Raw genomic sequence first — 26,596 nt, forward strand, 5'->3', positions numbered from 1 at the left:
TTAATACTCGGTGCGAGGAGGCACAGTGTAATTTAGTACTCAGTGTGAGGAGGCACAGTGTAATTTAATACGCAGTGCGAGGCTGCACAGGGTAATTTAATACTCGGTGCGAGGAGGCACAGTGTAATTTAGTACTCGGTGCGAGGAGGCACAGTGTAATTTAATACTCGGTGCGAGGCTGCACAGTGTAATTTAATACTCGGTGCGAGGAGGCACAGTGTAATTTAGTACTCAGTGTGAGGCTGCACAGTGTAATTTAATACTCGTTGCGAGGCTGCACAGTGTAATTTAATACTCGGTTCGAGGAGGCACAGTGTAATTTAATACTCGGTGCGAGGAGGCACAGTGTAATTTAATACTCGGTGCGAGGAGGCACAGTGTAATTTAATACTCGGTGCGAGGAGGCACAGTGTAATTTAATACTCGGTGCGAGGAGGCACAGTGTAATTTAATACTCGGTGCGAGGCTGCACAGTGTAATTTAATACTCAGTGCGAGGCTGCACAGTGTAATTTAATACTCAGTGTGGGGATGCACAGTGTGATTTAATACTCAGTGCGAGGGTGCACAGTGTAATTTAGTACTCAGTGTGAGGCTGCACAGTGTAATTTAATACTCAGTGTGAGGCTGCACAGTGTAATTTAATACTCAGCGTGAGGCTGCACAGTGTAATTTAATACTCGGTGTGGCAGCATACAGTGTAATTTAATACTCAGTGTGAGGCTGCACAGTGTAATTTAATACTCGGTGTGGCAGCAGACAGTGTAATTTAGTATTCGGTGTGAGGCTACACAGTGTCATTTAATGCTCGGTGTGGGGGGTACAGTGTAATGTAATACTTGGTGTGAGGCTACACAGTGTAATTTAATGCTCGGTGTGAGGCTACACAGTGTAATTTAATGCTTGGTGTGGGGGGTACAGTGTAATGTAATACTTGGTGTGAGGCTACACAGTGTAATTTAATGCTTGGTGTGGGGGGGTACAGTGTAATGTAATACATGGTGTGAGGCTACACAGTGTAATGTAATGCTTGGTGTGGGGGGGGGGTACAGTGTAATGTAATATTTGGTGTGAGGCTACACAGTGTAATGTAATGCTTGGTGTTGGGTGGGGGGGTACAGTGTAATGTAATACTTGGTGTGAGGCTACACAGTGCAATGTAATGCTTGGTGTGGGGGGGGGGGTACAGTGTAATGTAATACTTGGTGTGAGGCTACACAGTGTAATGTAATGCTTGGTGTGGGGGGGGGTACAGTGTAATGTAATACTTGGTGTGAGGCTACACAGTGTAATGTAATACTTGGTGTTGGGTGGGGGGGTACAGTGTAATGTAATACTTGGTGTGAGGCTACACAGTGCAATGTAATGCTTGGTGTGGGGGGGGGGGGTACAGTGTAATGTAATACTTGGTGTGAGGCTACACAGTGTAATGTAATGCTTGGTGTGGTGGGGTACAGTGTAATGTAATACTTGGTGTGAGGCTACACAGTGTAATGTAATGCTTGGTGTGGTGGGGTACAGTGTAATGTAATACTTGGTGTGAGGCTACACAGTGTAATGTAATGCTTGGTGTGGGGGGGGGGGGGTACAGTGTAATGTAATACTTGGTGTGAGGCTACACAGTGTAATGTAATGCTTGGTGTGGGGGGGGGGGTGGGGGTACAGTGTAATGTAATACTTGGTGTGAGGCTACACAGTGTAATGTAATGCTTGGTGTGAGGCTACACAGTGTAATTTAATACTTGGTGTGAGGCTACACAGTGTAATGTAATGCTTGGTGTGGGGGGGGGGTGGTACAGTGTAATGTAATACTTGGTGTGAGGCTACACAGTGTAATTTAATACTTGGTGTGAGGCTACACAGTGTAATGTAATGCTTGGTGTGGGGGGGGGGGGGGTACAGTGTAATGTAATACTTGGTGTGAGGCTACACAGTGTAATTTAATGCTTGGTGTGGGGGGGGGGGTACAGTGTAATGTAATACTTGGTGTGAGGCTACACAGTGTAATGTAATGCTTGGTGTGGGGGGGGTGGTGGGGTACAGTGTAATGTAATACTTGGTGTGAGGGGGGTGGTGGGGTACAGTGTAATGTAATACTTGGTGTGAGGGGGGTGGTGGGGTACAGTGTAATGTAATACTTGGTGTGGGGGGGGGGGTGGTGGGGTACAGTGTAATGTAATACTTGGTGTGAGGGGGGTGGTGGGGTACAGTGTAATGTAATACTTGGTGTGGGGGTAGTGGTGGGGTACAGTGTAATGTAATACTTGGTGTGAGGCTACACAGTGTAATGTAATACTTGGTGTGGGGGGGGGTGGGGTACAGTGTAATGTAATACTTGGTGTGAGGGGGGTGGTGGGGTACAGTGTAATGTAATACTTGGTGTGGGGGGGGTGGTGGGGTACAGTGTAATGTAATGCTTGGTGTGGGGGGGGTGGGTGGTGGGGTATAGTGTAATGTAATACTTGGTGTGAGGCTACACAGTGTAATGTAATGCTTGGTGTGGGGGGGGGGGGGGTGGGGTACAGTGTAATGTAATACTTGGTGTGAGGCTACACAGTGTAATTTAATACTCGGTGTGGTGGTGCACAGTGTAATTTAATACCTGGTTGAGGGGGTGTACAGTATAATTTAATACTCAGTGTGGTTAGACTGTAATTTAGTACACTATGTGTTTATGTGTAATTGATATCTGCTAAGAATGAACAGTTTAGAAGAGATCTTACTTGAAAGCAAGAATAAATGTTAACTCTGCTTCTCTCTCCACAGATGCTGCCACACCTGCTGAGTATTTCCAGCATTTCTTGTTTTTATTTCAGGTTTCCAGCATCAGCAGTATTTTGCTTTCATTAATATTACAAAGATTGTTGTGTCATTTTTAGATAGCTATTGAATCTAAAAGGAATTTGTCTTTCTTGGAGATGAGACCTACAGACCTAGAAACTAATGTATGCACTGCATTTCACATCTGTATGAAAATCCTTTGTCTGCTGTTTTAATGGAAGAGTTTATCCAATGGGCATGGGTAATGTTGTTGCTCATAATGCCCCTAAATAATTGAAGCCACATTTTGCTTTGTGTGCTCTAAGCACTGAGTAATCATCCTGGCCTAGGAAGAGTGTACCAACCTGAACCCCATGAGTTGAGCTGCTTGGTGAGTGGGCTCTGTGCTTGGGTAGACTTCTTTGCTCGTTTCTAGATTAAAAATAAAATATTTTCAAGTCACTAAATAGTTACACAGCAATGGAGGAGCTGGGAAGCCCAGCTACATGGCTCACAACATTAATTTGGGTAGAAAAACATTACTGGTGTCACCTGAAGGCTTGAGAGTTGCTGCTGGTGAAGATGTTGGAGCATGGTGTGGTTAACGTGCAGGGCCTCCACAAAATTAGTTCCCAATCTTGGCTGGGGTGCCAGCTCCCGATGTGGGCCGACGCACCAGCTCCCTAAATGGGCTGAGACACCAGATCACGATAAATCCATCGTTACTTCTCCCTCCTCCAGTACAATCCTTCGATTCCCCTCCTCAACTTGACAGTATTGCTCATCTTATCTTCACTCTCGCCTCCGCCCCAATCTTGAGGTGCTGTGTATAACAAGCCTACATCCTCCCTCTGTGCCTCCCCTGGTATTCTTCTGGAGATACATGGTCACTGGCTCTTCCAGAGAAGGAATCCCAACTGTCTCACCCTCTGTTAGCAGCGACCACCTGCCCAGACTCACTCCTTTAGGAATAACTTCTCTTACCTTGTCCACGGCCCTGCTCTCTGGCTCCACCAGCAGAAGACTGATCACTGCATGATCAAGGAAATGGTGGACATGCTGGTTAATTACTGTGCTTCAGTACTTACAGCAGAGGAAGCGTCAGTATGCCAGACATCCCAAGAAAACTATTATTAAATCAGGGACAGGGACTCAACAAAATTAATGTAAGCAAGATAACAATGAAGGAGAAATTAATGGCACCGAAGAGCAACAAATCGCCAGGACCAGATGGTCTCCATCCCATAGTTTTAAAAGGAGGTGGAAACATTGCTGATGCCCTAACTATAATCTTGCAAAGTTCTCTCAATTTGGGAACGATTCCTTTAGATTAGAAAATTGCACGTCACTCCACTATTCAAGAGGTGTAACAGAGGGAAACTAGGGAATTATATATAGACCAGTTAGGGTAACATCAGATGTTGGGAAATTGCTACAGTCCATAATTAAGGGCAGGATGGCTGAACACCAGAAAAACTTCCAGTTGGTCAGGGAGAGCCAGCGTGGATTTGTAAAATGTACGTCATGCCTGACGAATCTGCTTGAATCTTTTGATGAGGTGCCTAAAGTGATGGACAGGGGTCTGTCTATAGATGTTATTTATATGGATTTCCAAGGAGGCATTTGATAAAGTCCTTTTATCTAAAGTTGAAGCTCGTGGAACTGAAGGCAAATTATTGACCTGGTTAAGAAATTGCCTAAGCAGCAACAGACAGAGAGTAGGGATCATTGGCAGATCTAATTAGCGGGATGTGACTAGTGGTGTCCCGCGAGGATCTGCGTTGGGGCCTCAACTATTCACTGTATTCACTGAATGACGGAACAGGCTCGAGGGGCTAAATGGTCTATTCCCGTTCCTGTGCATGCCCCAACTCTTCTCATATTTTTTAGTCCTTTGAGGAGCTCACCATTTTCCACCTCTCCCGCCTCTCACTAAATATTTGTGTCATGTACTACTTTCTCAAGCTCCACACTGACTTCTTCATCAAGATCTTCTCTCTAAGCCCAGTTTCTACCCTATTCCCCATCCTCCTCCTTACTTTCCTATCGACACTTAATCTTACCCTTCACATAAACTCTCCCACCAACAGCCATACCACTCTTCCCCACTCCACCCACTCAAACAATCTGCCTGTGGAAAAAAAAACTCACCCCCCCCCCCCCTTTCCTCACAAACTCACTCTCAAACTCCCAACTTGAAAAATAAAGCCAACAGTGACGTCACGGGAAAGCTGCAAGGTGACTGGTTGGTGAGTAACTGCTGTTAGGGAATAGCTCTAATTAGCTGGGTAAGTATCTAAGGTAAGAAAGGTCGACAGTTTTTTTCATATATAGTAAGTAGTGTTTTTTAGGGAGTTCTGTAGTAACAAGGAGCAGGGAAGAAGGGCCCTAGAGTAATTGATATTATTTGATGTTAAGATCTTCCAAAAGGTTTAATTTAAAGGGTTAAGTCATGGCAGGAGAGCTCAAAGCCGTGGGGTGCTCCTCGCGCTCTATGTGGGAAGCCGGGAACGATCCCAGTGCCCGGGACCATCATGTGTGCAGGATATGTCTCCAGCTGCAGCTTCTGGAAGCCCAGGTTTCGGAGCTGGAGCGGCAGCTGGGGACACTGTGGAGCATCCACGAGGCGAAGAGTATCGTGGATAGCACGTATAGAGAGGTGGTCACACCGCAGGCTGAGACTCCACAGGCAGGAAGGGAATGGGTGACCACCAGGCAGAGCAAGAGGACTAGGCAGGCAGTGCAGGAATCTCCTGTGGCTATTCCCTTGCAAAACAGATATACTGTTGGGGGGAATGGCTTCTCAGGGGAAAGCAGCAACAGCGCAATTCGTTGCACCACGGTTGGCTCTGCTGCACAGGGGAGGAGTAAACAGTGTGGGAATGCAATAGTTATAGGGGATTCCATTGTAAGGGGAATAGCATGTTGCCTCCCTGGTGCTAGGGTCAAGGATGTCTCAGAGCAGTTACAGGACATTCTGAAGAGGGAGGGCGAACATCCAATGGTCGTGGTACACATTGGCACGAATGACGTAGGTAAAAAAAAAGGATGAGGTCCTAAAAGCAGAATATAGGGAGTTAGGAAGTAAGTTGAAAAGTAGGACTTCAAAGGTAGTGATCTCAGGATTACTACCAGTGCCACGTGCTAGTCAGAGTAGAAATAGCAGGATATATCGGATGAATACGTGGCTGAAGAGATGGTGTGAGGGGGAGGGTTTTAGATTCCTGGGACATTGGGACAGGTTCTGGGGGAGGTGGGATCAGTACAAACTGGACGGGTTACACCTGGGCAGAACCGGGACTGATGTTCTAGGGGGAGTATTTGCTGGAGTGGTTGGGGAGGGTTTAAACTAAAATGGCAGGGGGATGGGAACCTTTGCAAGGAGTCAGAGGAGGGGGGATCAAAGACAAGAAAAAAAGACAGTAAGGGGAATAAGAAAAGTGATCAAGGGCCAGAATCAAACAGGGCCACAGTGAGAAACAGTGGGAAGGAGCCTAGTAATGTTGAAAAGACAAGCCTTAAGGCTTTGTGCCTTAACACGCGGAGCATTCGCAATAAAGTGGATGAATTAATCGTGCAAATAGATGTAAACGGGTATGATATAGTCGGGATTACGGAGACATGGCTGCAAGGTGACCAGGGATGGGAAATGAACATCCAGGGGTATTCAGTATTTAGGAAGGACGGAAAAAAAGCAAATGGCGGTGGAGTTGCATTGCTGGTTAAAGAGGAAATTAACGCAATAGCGAGGAAAAATATTAGCTCTGACAATGTGGAATCTGTATGGGTAGAGCTGAGAAACACTAAGGGGCAAAAAATGTTAGTGGGGGTTGTATATAGGCCCCCAAACTGTAGTGGTGATGTTGGGAATGGCATTAAACAGGAAATTAGAGACGTATACGATAAAGGAACATCTGTAATTATGGGTGATTTTAATCTGCATATAGATTGGGAAAATCAAATTAGTCACAATACCGTAGAGGAGGAATTCTTGGAGTGCATACGGGATGGTTTTTATTTTTATTTATTTTATTTAGAGATACAGCACTGAAACAGGCCCTTCGGCCCACCGAGTCTGTGCCGACCAACAACCACCCATTTATCATTTATAATAATCCTACAGTAATCCCATATTCTCTATCACCTCCCTACACTAGGGGCAATTTGCAACGGCCAATTTACCTATCACCTGCAAGTCTTTGGATGTGGGAGAAAACCGGAGCACCCGGCGAAAACCCACGCAGACACAGGGAGAACTTGCAAACTCCACACAGGCAGTACCCAGAATCGAACCCGGGTCCCTGGAGCTGTGAGGCTGCGGTGCTAACCACTGCGCCACTGTGCCGCCCACAACGTATTGGTTTTTCTGGACCAATACGTTGAGGAACCAACTAGAGAACAAGCCATCCTAGACCGGGTATTGTGTAATGAGAGAGGAATAATTGACAATCAAATTGTGCGAAACCCCTTGGGGATAAGCGACCATAATATGATAGAATTCTTCATCAAGATGGAGAGTGATGTAGTTTATTCTGAGACAAGGGTCCTGAATCTTAGTAAAGGAAACTACGAAGGTATGAGGCGCGAGTTGGCTACGATGGATTGGGAAACGTTACTTAAAGGGATGATGGTGGAAAGGCAATGGTAAACATTCAAAGAGAATATGAATGAACTGCAACAATTGTTTATTCCTGTCTGGCGCAAAAGTATAACGGGAAAGGTAGCCAAACCATGGCTTACAAGGGAAATTAGAGATAGCATTAGATCCAAGGAAGAGGCATATAAATTCGCCAGAAAAAAACAACAGACCTGAGAATTGGGAGCAGTTTAGAATTCAGCAAAGGAGGACTAAGAAGGGGAAAATAGTACTAGAGCAAGCTTGAGGGGGACATAAAAACTGACTGTAAAAGTTTCTATAGGTATGTGAAGAGAAAAAGATTAGTACAAACGTAGGTCCCTGGCAGTCAGAAACAGGGAAATTTATTATGGAGAACAAAGAAATGGGTGACCAACTAAATGCATACATTCTGTCTTCACAAAAGAGGACACAAATACCAGACCAGAAATGTTGGGGAACAAAGGGTTTAGTGAGAGAGAGGAATTGAAGGAAATCAGTATGAGTAGAGAAATGGTTTTGGGGAAACTGATGAGATTGAAGGCCGATAAATCCCCAGGGCCTGATAATCTACATCCCTCAGTACTTAAGGAAGTGGCCCTAGAAATAGTGGATGCATTGTTGGTCATTTTCCAAGATTCTATAGACTCTGGAACAATTCCTACAGATTGGAAGGTAGCTAATGTAACACCACTATTTAAAAAGGGAGGTAGAGAGAAAGCAGGGAATTATAGACTAGTCAGCCTGACATCGGTGGTGGGGAAAATTCTAGAGTCCATTATCAAAGATTTTATAGCAGAGCACTTGGAGAACAGTGGTGGATTTGGACAGAGTCAGCATGGATTTACAAAAGGGAAATCATGCTTGACAAATCTACTAGAATTCTTCGAGGATGTAACTAGTAGAGTTAATGAGGGGGAGCCAGTGGATGTGGTTTATTTGGACTTTCAGAAGGCTTTCGACAAAGTCCCACATAAGAGATTAGCGTGTAAAATTAAAGCGCATGGGATTGGGGGTAGTGTATTGCGATGGATAGAAAATTGGTTGGCAGACAGGAAACAAAGAGTAGGAATAAACGGGTCTTTTTCCGAATGGTAGGCAGTGACTAGTGGGCTACCGCAGGGATCAGTGCTAAGACTCCAGCTATTTACAATATTCTTTTGGGCCTCCTTATCTCGAGAGACAATGGATACGCGCCTGGAGGTGGTCACTAATATATATTTACAATATATATTAATGATTTAGATGAGAGAACTAAATGTACTATCTCCATATTTGCAGATGACACAAAACTGGGTGGGAGGGTAAGTTGTGAGGAGGATGCAGAGAGGCTTCAGGGCGATTTGGACAAATTGAGTAAGTGGACAAATGCATGGAAGATGCAGTATAATGTGGATAAATGTGAGGTTATCCACTTTGGTAGCAAAATCAGGAAAGTAGATTATTATCTGAACAGCTATAAACTGAGAGAGGGGAATATGCAGCGAGACCTGGGTGTTCTCGTACACCAGTCGCTGAAGGTAAGCATGCAGGTCTAACAGGCGGTAAAAAAGACAAATGGTATGTTGGCCTTCATAGCGAGAGGATTCGAGTACAGGAGCAGGGATGTCTTGCTGCAATTATACAGGGCCTTGGTGAGGCCACACCTGGAATATTGTGTGCAGTTTTGGTCTCCTTATTTGAGGAAGGATGTTCTTGCAAGGAGTGCAGCAAAGGTTTACCAGACTGATTCCTGGGATGGCAGGACTGACGTATGAGGAGAGATTTTTTTTTTAATTCATTCATGGGATGTGGGCGTCGCTGGCCAGGCCAGCATTTTATTGCCCATCCCTAATTGCCCTTGAGAAGGTGGTGGTGAGCTGCCTCCTTGAACCGCTGTATTCTATGTGGGGTAGGTACATCCAAAGTGCTGTTAGGAAGGGAGTTTTTCATTCCTTTTTATTGACTTTGTAGCGGTTAGATACAACTGAGTGGTTTGTTAGACCATTTCAGAGGGCATGTAAGAGTCAATCACATTGCAGTGGATCTGGAGTCACATGTAGGCCAGACCAGGTAAGGACAGCAGATTTCCTTCCCTAAAGAACATTAGTGAACCAGCTGGGCTTTTACAACAATCTACAATGGTTTCATGGCCATCATTAGACTAGCTTTTTAAATTCCAGATTTATTAATTCAATTCAAATTCCACCTTCTGCTGTGGTGGGATTTGAACCCATGCCCCCCAGAACAATACCCTGGGTCTCTGGGTTACTAGTCCTGTGACAATACCACTACGCCACCACCTCTCCTCGAGTCGGTTAGGATTATATTAACCGGAGTTCAGAAGAGTGAGGGGGATCTCATAGAAACCTATAAAATTCTAACAGGACTTGACAGGAAGGATGTTCCCGATGGTGGGGGAGTCCAGAACCGGGGTCATAGTCTGAGGATACGGAGTAAACCATTCAGGACTGAGATGAGGAGAAATTTCTTCACCCAGAGAGTGGTGAGCCTGTGGAATTCGCTACCACAGAAAGCAGTTGAGGCCAAAACATTGTATGTTTTCAAGGAGTTAGATATAGCTCTTGGGTTTAAAGGGATCAAAGGATACGGGGCGAAAGCGGGAACAGGTTGCTGAGCTGGATGATCAGCCATGATCATCAAGGCCTACTCCTGCTCATATTTTCTATGTTTCCATAACCCCTTCTCCTCTAACCCTCAACTTGTCACAACAGCTCTGCTGCTCTTGACCTGCTAACCAGCTTCCTTGCTTCAGTCCAAATTACTCATTGTTACCCATTCTTGTCATTCCCCCTGGTACCGTTACCAACGTCTCTCCCTCAACAGGGCTGCAAACTTGTATGCATCTCATGCACAACTGGTTTAGTCATTCACTGCCACAGATTTTGCTCGACCATGTCAAGAAAATACTGCAGATGTTGGAAATCTGAAATAAAAAGAGAAAAAATGCTGGAAATACTCAGCAGATGACACAGCATCTGTGGACAGAGAAACAGTTAACATTTCAGGTTGATGGCCTTTCATCAAAACTGAAAAATGTTAGAGATGTAAGGGTGAATTTTACAGACCCCCCGACATCGGGCTTGTGGCGGTGGATTGTGGGGGAGGGGGGTGGGGGGGGGGAGTGGCCAGAAAATGCCGCCGGCAGAGGCCTGCCATGGACCTTGACACCAGGAAGGCCCAGCCTGATATTGCCGTCAGCCGCAAGGCCCTGTGGCCGCCCCGCCTGCCCCGCCACTCGGCGACAGGAGCCAAAGTTAAATATGTGAAATTTAAATAAAGGAATAGGTAACCTTCTCACTCTTGCCATCTGTCCTGGTGCGACATTGGTGCCGGTGGCTGGCATTCCCGTGCCTTCGGATCCCCGAGGCGGAACACTGGTGGGGAGGGGGGAGCAGGTAAGCTTTTCAATGCAAGGGGAGCGGGAGGAATGGGGTCAAACTAATATTATTGGTGTAGGGGATGGTGGGAAGGGTTATAGTGTAATGTTTATGAACTTTGGGGGGGGGGGAAGAAAGAATGAAAGGGACGGTCTGAAATAGGGTAGAAGGGAGGAGAGATTAAAGGAGTATTTCCAGCATTTTTCAGATTTCCAGCATCCACAGTATTTTGCCTTTTGTGGGTAATATATAACTAACTGCATCCATTGTGCATATACCAGGTAATATATAACTCATACAAATTATATTAATTTGAACTAGTAAGAGTGCACTGACCAAATGTTAAATTGAGTTGCGTCACAGAGAAGGAAATAAATCCCAATTGAACAGGGAGGCAAAGATGTTAGTTCAGGAAAATTTAATTTCAAATGGATTTTTGAAAACATTTTGTTACTCAGAGCAGCAAAGATTTGGAATAATACACCTCGTGAAGTATTGGAGTATAAACCAGTCTGCAAGCTGAACACTTGCAGGTTTCACATTTTTACCTTCCTCTTCTTCTCACTCATTGTCCCTGAATTGGCCATGTTCTCTTTATTGATGATTTTCATCAGGTCACTTTTATTCCTTCAAAAAATAAATTAGTGGTGTTTTATTAGTCTCACTTAGCCTTCCATTTAGGCCTACCTTGTGACAATATGCCGCACTATCGCTCACATTGACAGTAACATCAAATTAAGTCATGTGACAACAGTCTTTCCATATTAGAGGAAAGGGACAACAGTGCCAAATGAAAAATTGTGACGACAATCTAAACAATGTGACAGTAACCCCAGACTACAGCTCGGAGTGACAATACCCCCAGACTAGAGCTCACGTTGATAGTAAATCCAGACTAGAGCTCGGGGTGACAATACCCCCAGACTAGAGCTCACGGTGATAGTAAATCCAGACTAGAGCTCGGGGTGACAATACCCCCAGACTAGAGCTCACGGTGATAGTAAATCCAGACTAGAGCTCGGGGTAACAGTAACCCTAGACTACAGCTCGGAGTGACAATACCCCCAGACTAGAGCTCACGTTGATAGTAAATCCAGACTAGAGCTCGGGGTGACAATACCCCCAGACTAGAGCTCACGGTGATAGTAAATCCAGACTAGAGCTCGGGGTGACAGTAACCCTAGACTACAGCTCGGAGTGACAATACCCCCAGACTAGAGCTCACGTTGATAGTAAATCCAGACTAGAGCTCGGGGTGACAGTAACCCCAGACTAGAGCTCGCGCTGACAGTAACCCCAGACTAGAGCTCGGGGTGACAGTAACCCCAGACTAGAGCTCACGGTGACAGTAACCCCAGACTACAGCTCGGAGTGACAATACCCCCAGACTAGAGCTCGCGCTGTCAGTAACCCCAGACTACAGCTCGGAGTGACAATACCCCCAGACTAGAGCTCGCGCTGACAGTAACCCCAGACTACAGCTCGGAGTGACAATACCCCCAGACTAGAGCTCGCGCTGACAGTAACCCCAGACTACAGCTCGGAGTGACAATACCCCCAGACTAGAGCTCACGGTGATAGTAAATCCAGACTAGAGCTCGGGGTGACAGTAACCCCAGACTAGAGCTCGGGATGACAGTAACCCCAGACTAGAGCTCGGGGTGACAGTAACCCCAGACTAGAGCTCACGGTGATAGTAAATCCAGACTAGAGCTCGGGGTGACAGTAACCCCAGACAAGAGCTCACGGTGATAGTAAATCCAGACTGGAGCTCGGGGTGACAGTAACCCCAGACAAGAGCTCACGGTGATAGTAAATCCAGACTAGAGCTCGGGGTGACAGTAACCCCAGACTAGAGCTCACGGTGATAGTAAATCCAGACTAGAGCTCGGGGTGACAGTAACCCCAGACTAGAGCTCACGGTGATAGTAAATCCAGACTAGAGCTCGGGGTGACAGTAACCCCAGACTAGAGCTCACAGTGATAGTAAATCCAGACTAGAGCTCGGGGTGACAGTAACCCCAGACTAGAGCTCACGGTGATAGTAAATCCAGACTAGAGCTCGGGGTGACAGTAACCCCAGACTAGAGCTCACGGTGATTGTAAATCCAGACTAAAGCTCGGGGTGACAGTAACCCCAGACTAGAGCTCACGGTGATAGTAAATCCAGACTAGAGCTCGGGGTGACAGTAACCCCAGACTAGAGCTCACGGTGATAGTAAATCCAGACTAGAGCTCGGGGTGACAGTAACCCCAGACTAGAGCTCACGGTGATAGTAAATCCAGACTAGAGCTCGGGGTGACAATACCCCCAGACTAGAGCTCACGGTGATAGTAAATCCAGACTAGAGCTCGGGGTGACAGTAACCCCAGACTAGAGCTCGGAGTGACAATACCCCCAGACTAGAGCTCACGGTGATAGTAAATCCAGACTAGAGCTCAGGGTGACAGTAACCCCAGACTAGAGCTCATGGTGATAGTAAATCCAGACTAGAGCTCGGGGTGACAGTAACCCCAGACGAGGGTTCATGCTCTGGTGGTATCAGGAGAAACACAGACTTACATTCTTGAAGGCTATTGGCACTGAATTAAATTGAAAGCCAGAGGCCATGGACTGGAATCTCAGCTTTAACTGATGTTGAAGCCTGCATGGCATTCTACCCTGATGTTGCATTGCTTTATTTGATAAGGGGTGTGTGTTTGTGTGTCTGCACGCTACCAATGACACATTATTAAGGTAAAGGTGGCACTCTCCACATCAACAATGCACTCTAATCAACTTTCGTGGGCCCAAGAACTACCACGAGAGGCAATGGAAAAGGCAGGCCTCCTTTCAGTTGGATCAGTGGTGACCACTGGGATACTGCCAAAGTAAATCAGGGAAGGCGGTACTCAAAGTTCAGCCAGGCCTGGTACAATGCCACTCTCTCTACGTCCAACTATCAACATCTTCTTTGGCCTCCTTATCTCGAGAGACAATGGATAAGCGCCTGGAGGTGGTCAGTGGTTTGTGAAGCAGCGCCTGGAGTGGCTATAAAGGCCAATTCTAGAGTGACAGGCTCTTCCACAGGTGCTGCAGAGAAATGTGTTTGTCGGGGCTGTTATACAGTTGGCTCTCCCCTTGTGCCTCTGTCTTTTTTCCTGCCAACTACTAAGTCTCTTCGACTCGCCACACTTTAGCCCCGTCTTTATGGCTGCCCGCCAGCTCTGACGAACGCTGGCAACTGACTCCCACGACTTGTGATCAATGTCACAGGATTTCATGTCGCGTTTGCAGACGTCTTTAAAGCGGAGACATGGACGGCCGGTGGGTCTGATACCAGTGGCGAGCTCGCTGTACAACGTGTCTTTGGGGATCCTGCCATCTTCCATGCGGCTCACATGGCCAAGCCATCTCAAGCGCCGCTGACTCAGTAGTGTGTATAAGCTGGGGATGTTGTCCGCCTCGAGGACTTCTGTGTTGGAGATACGGTCCTGCCACCTGATGCCAAGGATTCTCCGGGGGCAGCGAAGATGGAATGAATTGAGACGTCGCTCTTGGCTGACATACGTTGTCCAGGCCTCGCTGCCATAGAGCAAGGTACTGAGGACACAGGCCTGATACACTCGGACTTTTGTGTTCCATGTCAGTGCGCCATTTTCCCACACTCTCTTGGCCAGTCTGGACAAAGCAGAGGAAGCCTTTCCCATGCGCTTGTTGATTTCTGCATCTAGAGACAGGTTACTGGTGATGGTTGAGCCTAGGTAGGTGAACTTTGAACCACTTCCAGAGCGTGGTCGCAAATATTGATGGATGGAGCATTTCTGACGACCTGCCCCATGATGTTCGTTTTCTTGAGGCTGATGGTTAGGCCAAATTCATTGCAGGCAGCCGCAAACCTGTCGATGAGACTCTGCAGGCACTCTTCAGTGTGAGATGTTAAAGCAGCATCGTCAGCAAAGAGGAGTTCCCTGATGAGGACTTTCCGTACTTTGGACTTCGCTCTTAGACGGGCAAGGTTGAACAACCTGCCCCCTGATCTTGTGTGGAGGAAAATTCCTTCTTCAGAGGACTTGAACGCATGTGAAAGCAGCAGGGAGAAGAAAATCCCAAAAAGTGTGGGTGCGAGAACACAGCCCTGTTTCACGCCACTCAGGATAGGAAAGGGCTCTGATGAGGAGCCACCATGTTGAATTGTGCCTTTCATATTGTCATGGAATGAGGTGATGATACTTAGTAGCTTTGGTGGACATCCAATCTTTTCTAGTAGTCTGGAGAGACCACGTCTGCTGACGAGGTCAAAGGCTTTGGTGAGATCAATGAAAGCAATGTAGAGGGGCATCTGTTGTTCACGGCATTTCTCCTGTATCTGACGAAGGGAGAACAGCATGTCAACGGTCGATCTCTCTGCACGAAAGCCACACTGTGCCTCAGGGTAGACGCGCTCGGCCAGCTTCTGGAGCCTGTTTAGAGCGACTCGAGCAAAGACTTTCCCCACTATGCTGAGAAGGGAGATTCCACGGTAGTTGTTGCAGTCACCGCGGTCACCTTTGTTTTTATAGAGGGTGATGATATTGGCATCACGCATGTCCTGGGGTACTGCTCCCTTTTCCCAGCACAGGCATAGCAGTTCATGTAGTGCTGAGAGTATAGCAGGCTTGGCACTCTTGATTATTTCAGGGGTAATGCTGTCCTTCCCAGGGGCTTTTCCGCTGGCTAGAGAATCAATGGCATCACTGAGTTCCGATTTGGTTGTATGTCCAGCTCATCCATGACTGGTAGAGGCTGGGCTGCATTGAGGGCAGTCTCAGTGACAACATTCTCCCTGGAGTACAGTTCTCGGTAGTGCTCAACCCAGCGGTCCATTTGTTTGCATTGGTCAGTGATTATGTCCCCTGATTTAGATTTGAGGGGGGCGATCTTCTTGATGGTTGGCCCAAGAGCTCTCTTAATGCCATCATACATTCCTCTGATGTTTCCGGTGTCTGAGGCCAGCTGAATATGACTGCATAGGTGTTGCCAGTAGTCGTTTGCGCAGCGCCTGGCTGTTCTTTGTGCAGTGCTTCTGGCTGCTTTAAGTGCTGCGGATGTTAAATCGCTGGGGGCTTTCTTGTAGTTCAACAGTGCAATGCGCTTAGCGGCTATGACAGGTTCCAGCTCTTCATTATGAGATTGAAACCAGTCTGCATTTCTCTTCGCACTTTTGCCGTAGCTGGTCAAAGCTGACCTATAGATGGCGTCTCTGATGTGGGCCCACTTGGTCTCACTGTGAGAGTGTTTTGAAGGGCTGTTACAAGTGAAGTTAGAAATTTTTGTAACAGCTGTGTGTGAGAAATTCTGCTCGTGTTGATGCGCGGGTGGCCCTTCTGCTTGGAATGATGCAACTTCTTTGGTCAGAGTCTAACCTTGCTGCACGCCAGGGAGTGGTTGGTGTCGCAGTCCGCACTGTGGAAGCTGCGTGTGATTTGAACACTGTTTAAGGGGGCTCGTCTTGTGACAATGAGGTCCAGCTGGCACCAACGACGCGATCTTGGGTGCCTCCATGAAACCTGATGACAGGGTTTAGTGTGAAAGAACGAGTTGGTGATGCAGAGATTATGATAGGTACACAACTCAAGCAGTCTCTGCCCGTTCTCATTCATCCTTCCAACGCCATAGCACCCAAGGCAGGAGGGCCAGGAGTCATGGTCGGCCCCAACCCTGGCATTAAAGTCCCCCAGCGGGAATAGGTGTTCGGTGTTGGGGATGCTGCTAATGATGTTATGGAGTTCCTCGTAGAACTGATCTTTAGCTTCATGTGGGGAGCAGAGTGTTGGAGCATAGATGCTGAGTAGGTGTACTGGACCAGAGGTGGTGAGCAGTCGGATGGACAGTATGTGTTCCGAGCCATTTGAGTGAGGCTCTATCATGCTGAGCAAGGAGTTTCTGATGGCGAAGACCACTCCTTGCTGTCTTGGTTCTTCAGGATCCCTGCCCTGCCAGAAGAAGGTGTAGTCTTGCTCTGCTAGAGATCCACTCGCGGGGAGGCGAGTCTCCTGAAGTGCTGCAATGTCTACATTGAGTCTACTGAGCTCGTTGTTAATGATGGCGGTCTTCCGAGAATCGTTGATTTGTGTAAGGTCTTCCGACAGGCCAGGACACATAGTTCGACGTTCCAGCTTGCAAAGCGAAGGGCTGGTACCTTATTTCCTTTTTTCTTGTTGTTTGGTGCGGTGTATCAGTCCACCTTTCGGGCAATGACCCTGAGCTCCAAGCACCCATTGAAGCAGGTAGACTGTGGCGGGACAGAACCTTATTGACCGGGGGCTGCCCGGTTTGAGGCGGGCAGTAGCTGTCCAGTGAGGTGCGATGACCTCTCCCACCGACAAAGGCAACCCGTGGCGCCCAGTTTCTACGCCAATTTATCTGGACTTATAACCCGTAACTGCTGCCTTCCGTGTTGTTTCAGTCGCTGTGAGGCAACTATGGAGTGACCTCTCCATGGTGCACGCCTGAGCGAATTTATGGAGGTTGAGAGTTGCCCAGTCGTCAAAACCCCCCTCTCGGCCTTTCTGGTGGGGTCCAAAGGAGTGCAGAGCACGACATTTGGCACCGGTATGGCTGCAGGAACTGCCGGAAACATGCCAAAGGTGACACATGACCGCCTACGGGGTTCCGCTCTGGATTATCTGTTAGGGTTTACTCCCTTAGCCTTGGTCTCTCCCGAGACCAATCACCATAAAAGCACCATAATACTGTGTCCATGCCACTTTCCACACAGCTGATTTATCTCCATATAGAAAGGAGCATAGGAACAGGAAGAGGCCTTTAGCCCCTCCAGACTATTCCATCATTCAGTAAGATCATGGCCGACCTGTGATCTAACTCCATGTACCCACCTTTGCCCTATATTCCTTAATACCTTTGGTTAACAAAAATCTATCCATCTCAGATTTAAAATTAACACATGATCCAGCTCAATTGTCATTTGCGGAAGAGAGTTCTAAACTTCTACCACCATGTAGAAGTGTATCCTACTTTCTCTCCCGAAAGACCTGGCTCTAATTTTTTGAATATGCCCCCTTGTCCTGGACTCCCCACCAGTAAAAATAATTTCTCTCTATCTGATCCCCTTAATATCTTGAAAAATCACATCAAGATAAACATGTGATTAAACTCTAATGATCTCAGACTTGAAAATTTCAATTGATCGAGCACCTGCAGTTTGGGGGAGAGAATTCCAGAGTTCTGTTACCCTTTGTGAAGAAGTGCTTCCCAATATTATTTCTAAATAGCTCTAATTTTAAGATTCTGCCCTGTCGCCAAGGGACGGCACGTGGATAAGAACATAAGAAATAGGAGCAGGAGTAGGCCATTCAGCCCTTCGAGCCTACGCTACCATTCAATAAGATCATGCTGATCTGATCTTGGCCTAAACTCCAATTTCCTGTCTGTTCCCCATTGCCCTTGATTCCCTGATATTTCAAAAATCTGTCTATCTCAGCCTTGAATATATTCAATGACTCAGGCTCCGCACCTCTCTGCAGTAGAGAATTCCAAAGATTCATGACTCTTTGAGAGACGATATTCTTCCTCATCTCTGTCTTAATTAGACAACATCTATCCTGTCAAGCCCCCTCAAAATCTTGTATGTTTCAATGAGATCACCTTGCATTCTTCTAAATTCTAACGAGTATAGGCCCAAGCTGCTCAACCTTTCTTCATCAGCCAACTCCTTCATCCCAGGAATCAACCTAGTGAACCTTCTCTGAACTGCCTTCAATGCTAGTATATCCTTCCTTAAATAAGGAGAACAAAATTGTATGCAGTACACTAGGTGTGGTCTCACCAATGCCCTGTACAGTTGTAGCAAAATCAGATCAGAGCGCTGCAGTCCTGCCACATCAGTGGATAATCAAACGACAAACCAGAGGAGGAGGCTCCAAAAACATCCCCATCCTCAATGATGGCAGAGCCCAGATCAGTGCAAAAGACAAAGCTGAAGTATTTGCAGCCATCTTCAGCCATAAGTGCCTAGTGGATGATCCATCTTGGCCTCCTCCTGCAGTCCCCAGCATCATAGATGCCAGTCTTCAGACAATTCGGTTCACTTCATGTGATTTCAAGAAATGGCTGAAGGCACTGGATACAGCAAAGGCTACAGCACATGCATCAACCTGACAATGTGGAAGATTGCCCAAGTATGTGCCATCCATAAAAAGCAGGACAAATCCAATCCGACCAATTACCCCTTCCCGCCCCATCACTCTAATCTCAATCACCAGCAAAGTGATGGAAGGTGTTGTCCACAGTGCTCACAAGTGGCACTTATTCAGCAACAACCTGCTCACTGAAGCTCAGTTTGGATTGCCCCAGGACCTCTCAGCTCCAGACCTCATTACAGCCTTGGTCCAAACATGGACAAAAGAGCTGAACTCAAGACGTGAGTTAAGAGTGACTGCCCTTGACATCAAGGCAGCATTTGACTGAGTGTGGCAGCCAGGAGATGGTGGCGTAGTGGTAATGTTAGTGGACTAGAAATCCAGAAGCTCAGGCTAATGTCCTGGGGATGTGGGGTTATATCCCACCTGGTATAATTTAAATTCAATTCATTAATAGAAGTCTGGAATTCAAAGCTAGTCTCAGCAATGGTGTCGTAAAAACCAATCTGGTTCACTAATGGAACTTAGGGAAGGAAATCTGCCATCCTTACCTGGTCTGGCCTACAATTCCAGACCCACAGCAATGTGGTTGATTCTTAACTGCTAAGTAGCAAGCCACTCAGTTGTCAACGGCAATTAGGGATGGGCAACAAATGGTGGCCTTGCCAGCGAAGCCCACATCTCATAAAAGAATAAAAAAAGGGGCCCTAGCAAAATTGAAGTCAATGGGAATCACTGGTTGGAGTCATACCTAGCACAAAGGTTGTTGGAGGCCAATCAGCTTGGCCCCAGGATATCCTTGCACTCAGGGTAGTGTTCGAGGCCCACCCATTTTCAGTGGCTTCATCAATGATCTTCCTTCCAACATAAGGTCAGAGGTGAGGACGTTTGCTGATGATTGCACTCTGTTCAGTACCATTTGCAACTCGTTAGATACTGAAGTAGTCAATATTCACATGCAGCAGGACCTAGGTAACTTTCAGGCTTGGGCTGATCAGTGGCAAGTAACATTTGCACCTCAGAAGTGCCAGGCAAAGACCATCTCCAACAAGAGGGAATCTAATCATCTCCCCTTGATGTTCTACAGCATTACCGTCATTGCATCCCTGCCCATCAACATCCTGGGGGTTACCATTGACCAGAAACTTAACTGGAGCAGCCATATAAATAGTGTGGCTACAAGAGCAGGTCAGAGGTGAGGAATCCTGCAGCGAGTAACTCACCTCCTGACACCCCAAAGCCTGTCCACCATCTACAAGGCACAAGTCTGGAGTGTGATGGAATACTCTCCACTTTCCTGGATAAGTGCAGCTCCAATAGCACTCAAGAAGCTCAACACCCAAGACAAAGCAACCCACCTGATAGGCACCCCATCCACCACTTTCAATATTCACTCCCTGCACCACCGATGCACAGTAGCAGCAGTATGTACCATCTACAAGCAGCAACTCGCCAAGGCTCCTTTGACAGTACCTTCCAAATCCACAATGTCTACGACCTAGAAGGACAAGGGCAGGAGACGCATGGGAACATCACCACCTGCAGGTTCCCCTCAAAGTCACTCACCATCGCCGTTCCTTCACTGTCGCTGGGTCAAAATTCTGGAATTCCCTCCGTAACAGCACTGTGGGTCTACCTACACCACATGGACTGCAGTGGTTCCGGAACAAGGCTCACCATTACCTTCTCAAGGGGAATTAGGGATGGGCAAAAAGTGCTGGCCTTGCCAGCAGCACTAATATCCCAAGAGTGAATATAAACAAAAAAGACTTCCCTACTTTTATACTCCATCCCCTTGCAATAAAGGCCAAAATTCCATTTGCCTTTCTAATTACTTGCTGTACCTGCATGCTAATGTTTTGTGTTTCATGTATGAAGATACCCAGATCCCCTCATACTGCAGCATTCTGCAGTCTCTCTCCATTTAAATAATATTTTGCTTGTCCTACCAAAATGGATAATGTCACATTTTTCCACATTATGCTCCATCTGCCAAATCTTTGCTCTCTCACTTAACCTATCTATATCCCCTTGCAAACTCTTGGTGTCCTCCGTCTCGACAGCAAATTTGGCAGTAATAATAAAAAATAGAATGAGGCCAAGGATAGATTCTTGGGAGACTCCAGAGGTAACGGTGTGGGAACAGAAGGTAAGCCATTGCACCCATCACTTCTGTGTTCACTGACCTATATTGGCTCCTGGTGTGGCAAAGCCTCAATTTTAAAATTTTCATCCTGTTTTTCAAATCCCTCCATTTCCTTGCATCGCCCTATCTTTGTAACCTCCTCCAGCCCTACAACCCTCTGAGATGTCTGCGCTCTTCCAGTTCTGGCTTCTTGTGCATTCCTATTCCATCACTCCACCATTGGCCACCATGCCTTCAGTTGCATTGGCCCTCTCTGCCGTGCTCTCTGCCTTTCATACCATCCCTAAAACCTATCTCTTTGACCAAGCTTTTGGTCCCTTGTCCTCATATCTCCTTGTGTGTCTCGATGTCAAGTTTTGTTTGATAAACACTCCAGTGAAGTGCTTGGGAGAGTTTACGATGTTAAAGGTGCTATATAAATTGTTGTTTGTTGTTGTTGTTTGAGGAGCGCAACAGCAGTTACAAAGAAATTCCCATTGACTTCAATTTTGCTAGGGCTCCTTGATGCCACGTTCTGTTACATGCTGCCTTGATGGTAAGGGCAGTCAGTCTCACCTCATGTCTTGAAATCATCTCTTTTGTCCATATTTGGACTAAGGCTACAATGAGGTCTGGAGCCGGCTGAAGAGTTCGTACCATCATAAGCACATGGGCTGAATGGCCTCTGTCTGTGTTGTAACTCCTGGACCACTGACCTTTTCCTATTCGGCTGTAACTGTGATCGCTCCAGTTTCTTCTCATTTGGTCCTTCTGTTACAGGAGCCGCCACCACCTCTTCAGTCAGGTTATCTGCAAGACCCTTCAAATTGAAAGTAATGTTTTAATCATTGATCTTCAAGTTGCATAAACAGGACATATCTGCAGCATTGGGAGTCTGCAAAATACAGAAGGTATTTCAATAAAATCTAACTAAAAATTCTCTAATTTGATTTGATGAGTGAATACTGATGACAACTCCTTAGTGTTCACCATTTAAATGAACGGCCGCAGGGAATGATAATAATGGTTCTGGGGTCAGAAATAAGGCAACATGTCTCACTGATGCTCAGCACCCTCAACATTTGATCTTAAGAAGTGTCTTGTTATGCAAATTGGGAGAAAATGAGTTTCTGTATAGGCCACCATCCCCATACACTCATTGTTAACTTGTAGCATCATAGAAATTGCAGTACAGGGTTCTCAACTATCAGCCCTGTACCAGTACTAGCTCTTCAACATTATACTATTATAGTAATAAAGGTACTCAAATGTCAAAAAATCACTTCATTAAAGTAATACTTAACCTACATTAATAAAATAAACACTAAGGTTACATTACTATAATGCAGTGTTTAATTTAGTGATTTAAGTTTTATAGTACTGTGATATTGACTCTTGGCATTTGAGTACCATTATTATTTAATATCTTATACTGTGATTTGATTGTTATTTTGGCATTATTCAGGGAGGCAGTCAGTCTCAGGGTTAAAAGGTTAGTCTTGTGTGCTTTACCTGAGGGATATGGTGAAACAAGATAGCAGAGAGGAGTAGACACTAATCAAAGAATTGGCCTGTTGGGTCTAAAGGCTTTTTCCACTTAATACTTTATTATCCAAAACTGTACTGCCTTTTGTTTTTTAATTATATTTTATGCATTGAGTTGCGATCTGGAATGTACTTCCTGAAAGGGTAGTGGAAGCAGATTCAATAGTAACTTGCAAACTTTGAAAGGGAGAAAATTGCAGGGCTATGAAGAAAGCGCAGGGGAGTGGAACTAATTAGACAGCCTGTTCAAAGAGATGGCACGGGCACAATGGACGGAATGGCCTCCTTCTGTGCTGTAAGCTTCTATGATAAAACTGCTTTCCAATCTACAAATTGTGATGGAGGCTTCGTTTGCAGACTCCATTCTATACAGCTGACCTGTTGAATGGACAGATAGGTGCTATCACTTTGGATTCAAAGCTTGTGGTTTTTTTCTGAGACTGTCATTTACCAGAAATGAAACTGAAAGTCCAGAGAGTTCTGGGAAGGACAAAACTGGTCCTAACCAGTTTGAAACACAGTCTTATGATCAGAGATGTGACCAGAGCTAAAGTTTCAGTTTAGAAGGATACTCTGCAGTGGGTGGAAGCAAAAAATAGCCAGCTGTTGTTTTAAAGAGACAAGCTGGGAGCTGTTGGCAGTTTTTAAAACACAGGCTGCAGGCTGAGAGAATTGAACCCTGAGAGCTGACCAAAGGCGAATATGACTTATGGCAGCTGTCTTCAGTGACTTAAAGAGTTATCAGTGGAATCACGCCATCAGGACAGTTGTGGGCAAGCCCAAGGTTGTTCAAGAGGTAACAAGGTTGAACCGTTAAAGGGAAGATTGCATCGCTCACTATCGACGGGACATTATTATTTATTTATTTAGAGATTCAGCACTGAAACAGGCCCTTCGGCCCACCGAGTCTGTGCCGACCATCAACCACCCATTTATACTAATCCTACACTAATTCCATATTCCTACCACATCCCCACCTGTCCCTATATTTCCCTACCACCTACCTATACTAGGGGCAATTTATAATGGCCAATTTACCTATCAACCTGCAAGTCTTTGGCATGTGGGAGGAAACCGGAGCACCCGGAGGAAACCCACGCAGACACAGGGAGAACTTGCAAACTCCACACAGGCAGTACCCAGAATTGAACCCGGGTCACTGGAGCTGTGAGGCTGCGGTGCTAACCACTGCGCCACTGTGCCACCCTACTTCTGTATCTGTATCCTGGAGGACAGGAGTTGGAGAACTACCTAAGGAGATTCCTGTTTTTGATGTACTTTGGGACTGTTCGGCACTCTCTTGTTGAGAGTACTTCTCAGAGGATTCTTAAGGACTATCTTTCTTGCATCTGATAATTAGTGGTAACCTTTAACATACATACGTCGTCTGTGATTTAACTGTTAGTTTATGTTTAGTTTATGTTGGTTTTGGTTTGAGTGTCAAAGTAAAATTTGTAAAAGTGAAATCTTGACCGTTTGTTTTTTTTGTTTCCTAAATTAGATCAGTCAATGGATTTGATTCTTTTGGTTTGTTGACAGTCTCCACGGGGATCATAACAAGATTTAGATTGTGCACCAACTGTTAGTTAGTTTCACCTGATCCTCAGCCTAAACAGTTAATCAGATTCAGTGTTTTTGAAAGTTATATTGATGTAATCATCTCCACCAAGATTGCCATGTATCATTTCAAACATGATCCCAAGGAAACTAATCACCATATTACACAAAGAACAAATTGTGTCATGTTATCTTTTATTGTGGACAATGCAGTCTTGTGTATTTAGGCTTAGGAAATGCCAGACACTCTTCCCATGGGCCAGGAAGGGACCCAGAGTAATAGCTACTCACTTATTAAAGATACATGGGCAGTGTCCGATCGCTATAGGGAAAGCAAATGCATAACATTAGATTGCATTGCAAGGTCCAAGTACAAAACATGTAGTATAATATTTAGCAATTAGAGGGCCCTGGTAGATCTGGAACAAAATTAATTGGCATTTAGAAAATATGGGCAAATAAATGCAATTCAGCACTGTTTTGATACAGGCAAATCATGTTTTATTAACTTGATTGAGTTCTTTGATGAAGTAATGGAGAAGTTTGATGAGGGTAGTGCAGTTGACATTGTGTATGTAGACTTTCAAAAGATGTTCCACAAAATACCACATAGAATTACATGGAACTTACAGCACAGAAACAGGCCATTCGGCCCAACTGGTCTTTGCTGGTGTTTATGCTCCTTGTGAGCCTCTTCCCACCCCCTCTTCATCTCACCCCATCAAAATATCCTTCTATTCCTTTCTCCTTCTTGTGTTTATCTAGCTTCCCTTAAATACATCTATGCAATTCATTTCTACCACTCCACCTGAAAGTGAATTCCACATTCACACCACTCTCTGGGTAAATTAGTTTCTCCTGAATTCCTATTGGATTTATTGGTGACCATCTTATATTTATGGGCTCTAGTTTTGGTGGAAATATCTTCTCTACATCTCCCCTATCAAATCTAGAGAATTGGGATTGGCCTACTTAGAGCAGGGAAAGTTAAGGAAAGATTTAATATAGATTTTCAAAATTATGAGGTGTTTTGATAGGTCAATGAGAAACTGTTTCTACTGGCAAGAGGGTCAGTAACCAGAGAACAAGAATTAAGGTAACTGGGAAAAGAACCAGAGGGGAGATTAATTATTTTAGGCAGCGAGTTCTGATCTGGAAAGGGCTGCCTGAAAGGGCGGTGGAAGCAGATTCAATAGAAACTTTCAAAAGGGAATTGGATAAATACTTGAACAGGAGAAATTACATGGCTATGGGGAAAGAGCAGGGGAGTGGGATTAATTAGATAGCTCTTTGAAAGTGCCGGCACAGGCATAATGGGCCAAATGGCCTCCTTCTGTGCTGTATAGTTCTAATAATAGGTTGCAAAAGGCTTATTGCAAAAGTAAAGCCCATAGGATTGAAGGGACATTGGCAACGAAAGCAGAGAGTGGTAGCGAGCAGCTGTTTTTCAAATTGGAGGGAACTATACAGTAGTGTTCCCAGGGGTCAGTATTAAGACTACTGCTCTTTTTGATATATATTAATGACCTGGACTTGGTTATATAGGGCATAATTTAAAAGTTTGCAGATGATCTGAAACTTGGAAATGTAGTAAACAATGAGGAACAGACTTCAGGAGGACGTAGACAGACTGGTGAAATGGGCAGACACATGACAGATGAAATTTAATGCAGGGAAGTGTGCGGTGATACATTTTAGTAAGAAGAATGAAGAGAGGCAATATGAACTAAATGGTACAATCTTAAAGGAGGTGCAGTAACAGAGTGATCTGTGGGTGTACGTACACATACCTTTGAAAGTGGCAGGACAAGTTGAAAAGACGGCTGAAAAAAGTATGCGGAATCCTTGGCTTTATTAATAGAGGCATAGAGTACAAAAGCAAGGAAGTTATGTTAAATCTTTATAAAACATTGGTTAGGCCATGGCTGGAGTATTACGTTCAATTCTGGACACCACATTTTAGGAAGGATGTCAAGGCCTTGGAGATGATGCAGAGGAAAATTACTAGAATGGTACAAGGGATGAGGGACTTCATTTATGTGGAGAGACTCGAGAAGCTGGGGTTGTTCTGACAGCAGAAGAGATTAGGGGAGATTAGATTGAGGTGTTCAAAATCATGAAGGGTTTTGACACAGTAAATAATGAAAAGCTGTGGCAGGAGGGTCGGTAAGCAGAGCTTACAAATTTAACATGATTAGCAAAAGAACCAGAGGAGCAACATCAGGCAGCATAATAATAAAAAGCAAAGTACTGCAGATGCTAGAAATCTGAAATAAAGTGCTGGAAAATACTCAGCATCTGTGGAGAGAGAAGCAAAGTTAACGTTTCAGGTCAATGATCTTTCATCATTATTTATTCAACATCAGGAAGCATTTTGTTTAACACACCCAATTGTTGTGACCTGGAATGCACTGCCTGAAAAAAGGTGATGGAAGCAGATTCAATAGTAACATTCAAAAGACAATTAAATAAGCACTTGAAGGAAAACAAATTA

The 26,596-nt window shown here is 45.5% G+C and overlaps 1 protein-coding gene across 5 annotated transcripts in view; it reads right to left on the reverse strand.

Annotated features, from left to right (window-relative positions):
- Positions 1-26,596, reverse strand: part of LOC137356083 (membrane-anchored junction protein) — a 141,685-nt gene that overhangs the window by 51,353 nt on the left and 63,736 nt on the right. For all 5 annotated transcript variants that reach the window (XR_010970993.1, XM_068021891.1, XM_068021892.1 and 2 more), the window contains exons 7-9: positions 21,717-21,820; positions 11,303-11,381; positions 3,125-3,191 (exon numbers count right to left, since the gene is read on the reverse strand). Coding sequence is in view for 4 of the 5 variants with exons in the window: in XM_068021891.1 (XP_067877992.1) it covers positions 3,125-3,191; positions 11,303-11,381; positions 21,717-21,820 (250 nt within the window). In the remaining variant the exon portion in view is untranslated. The remainder of the gene's footprint in view (positions 1-3,124; positions 3,192-11,302; positions 11,382-21,716; positions 21,821-26,596) is intronic.

This window comes from Heterodontus francisci, chromosome 44 (genome assembly GCF_036365525.1).
Source record: "Heterodontus francisci isolate sHetFra1 chromosome 44, sHetFra1.hap1, whole genome shotgun sequence".
NCBI classification, from domain to species: domain Eukaryota; kingdom Metazoa; phylum Chordata; class Chondrichthyes; order Heterodontiformes; family Heterodontidae; genus Heterodontus; species Heterodontus francisci.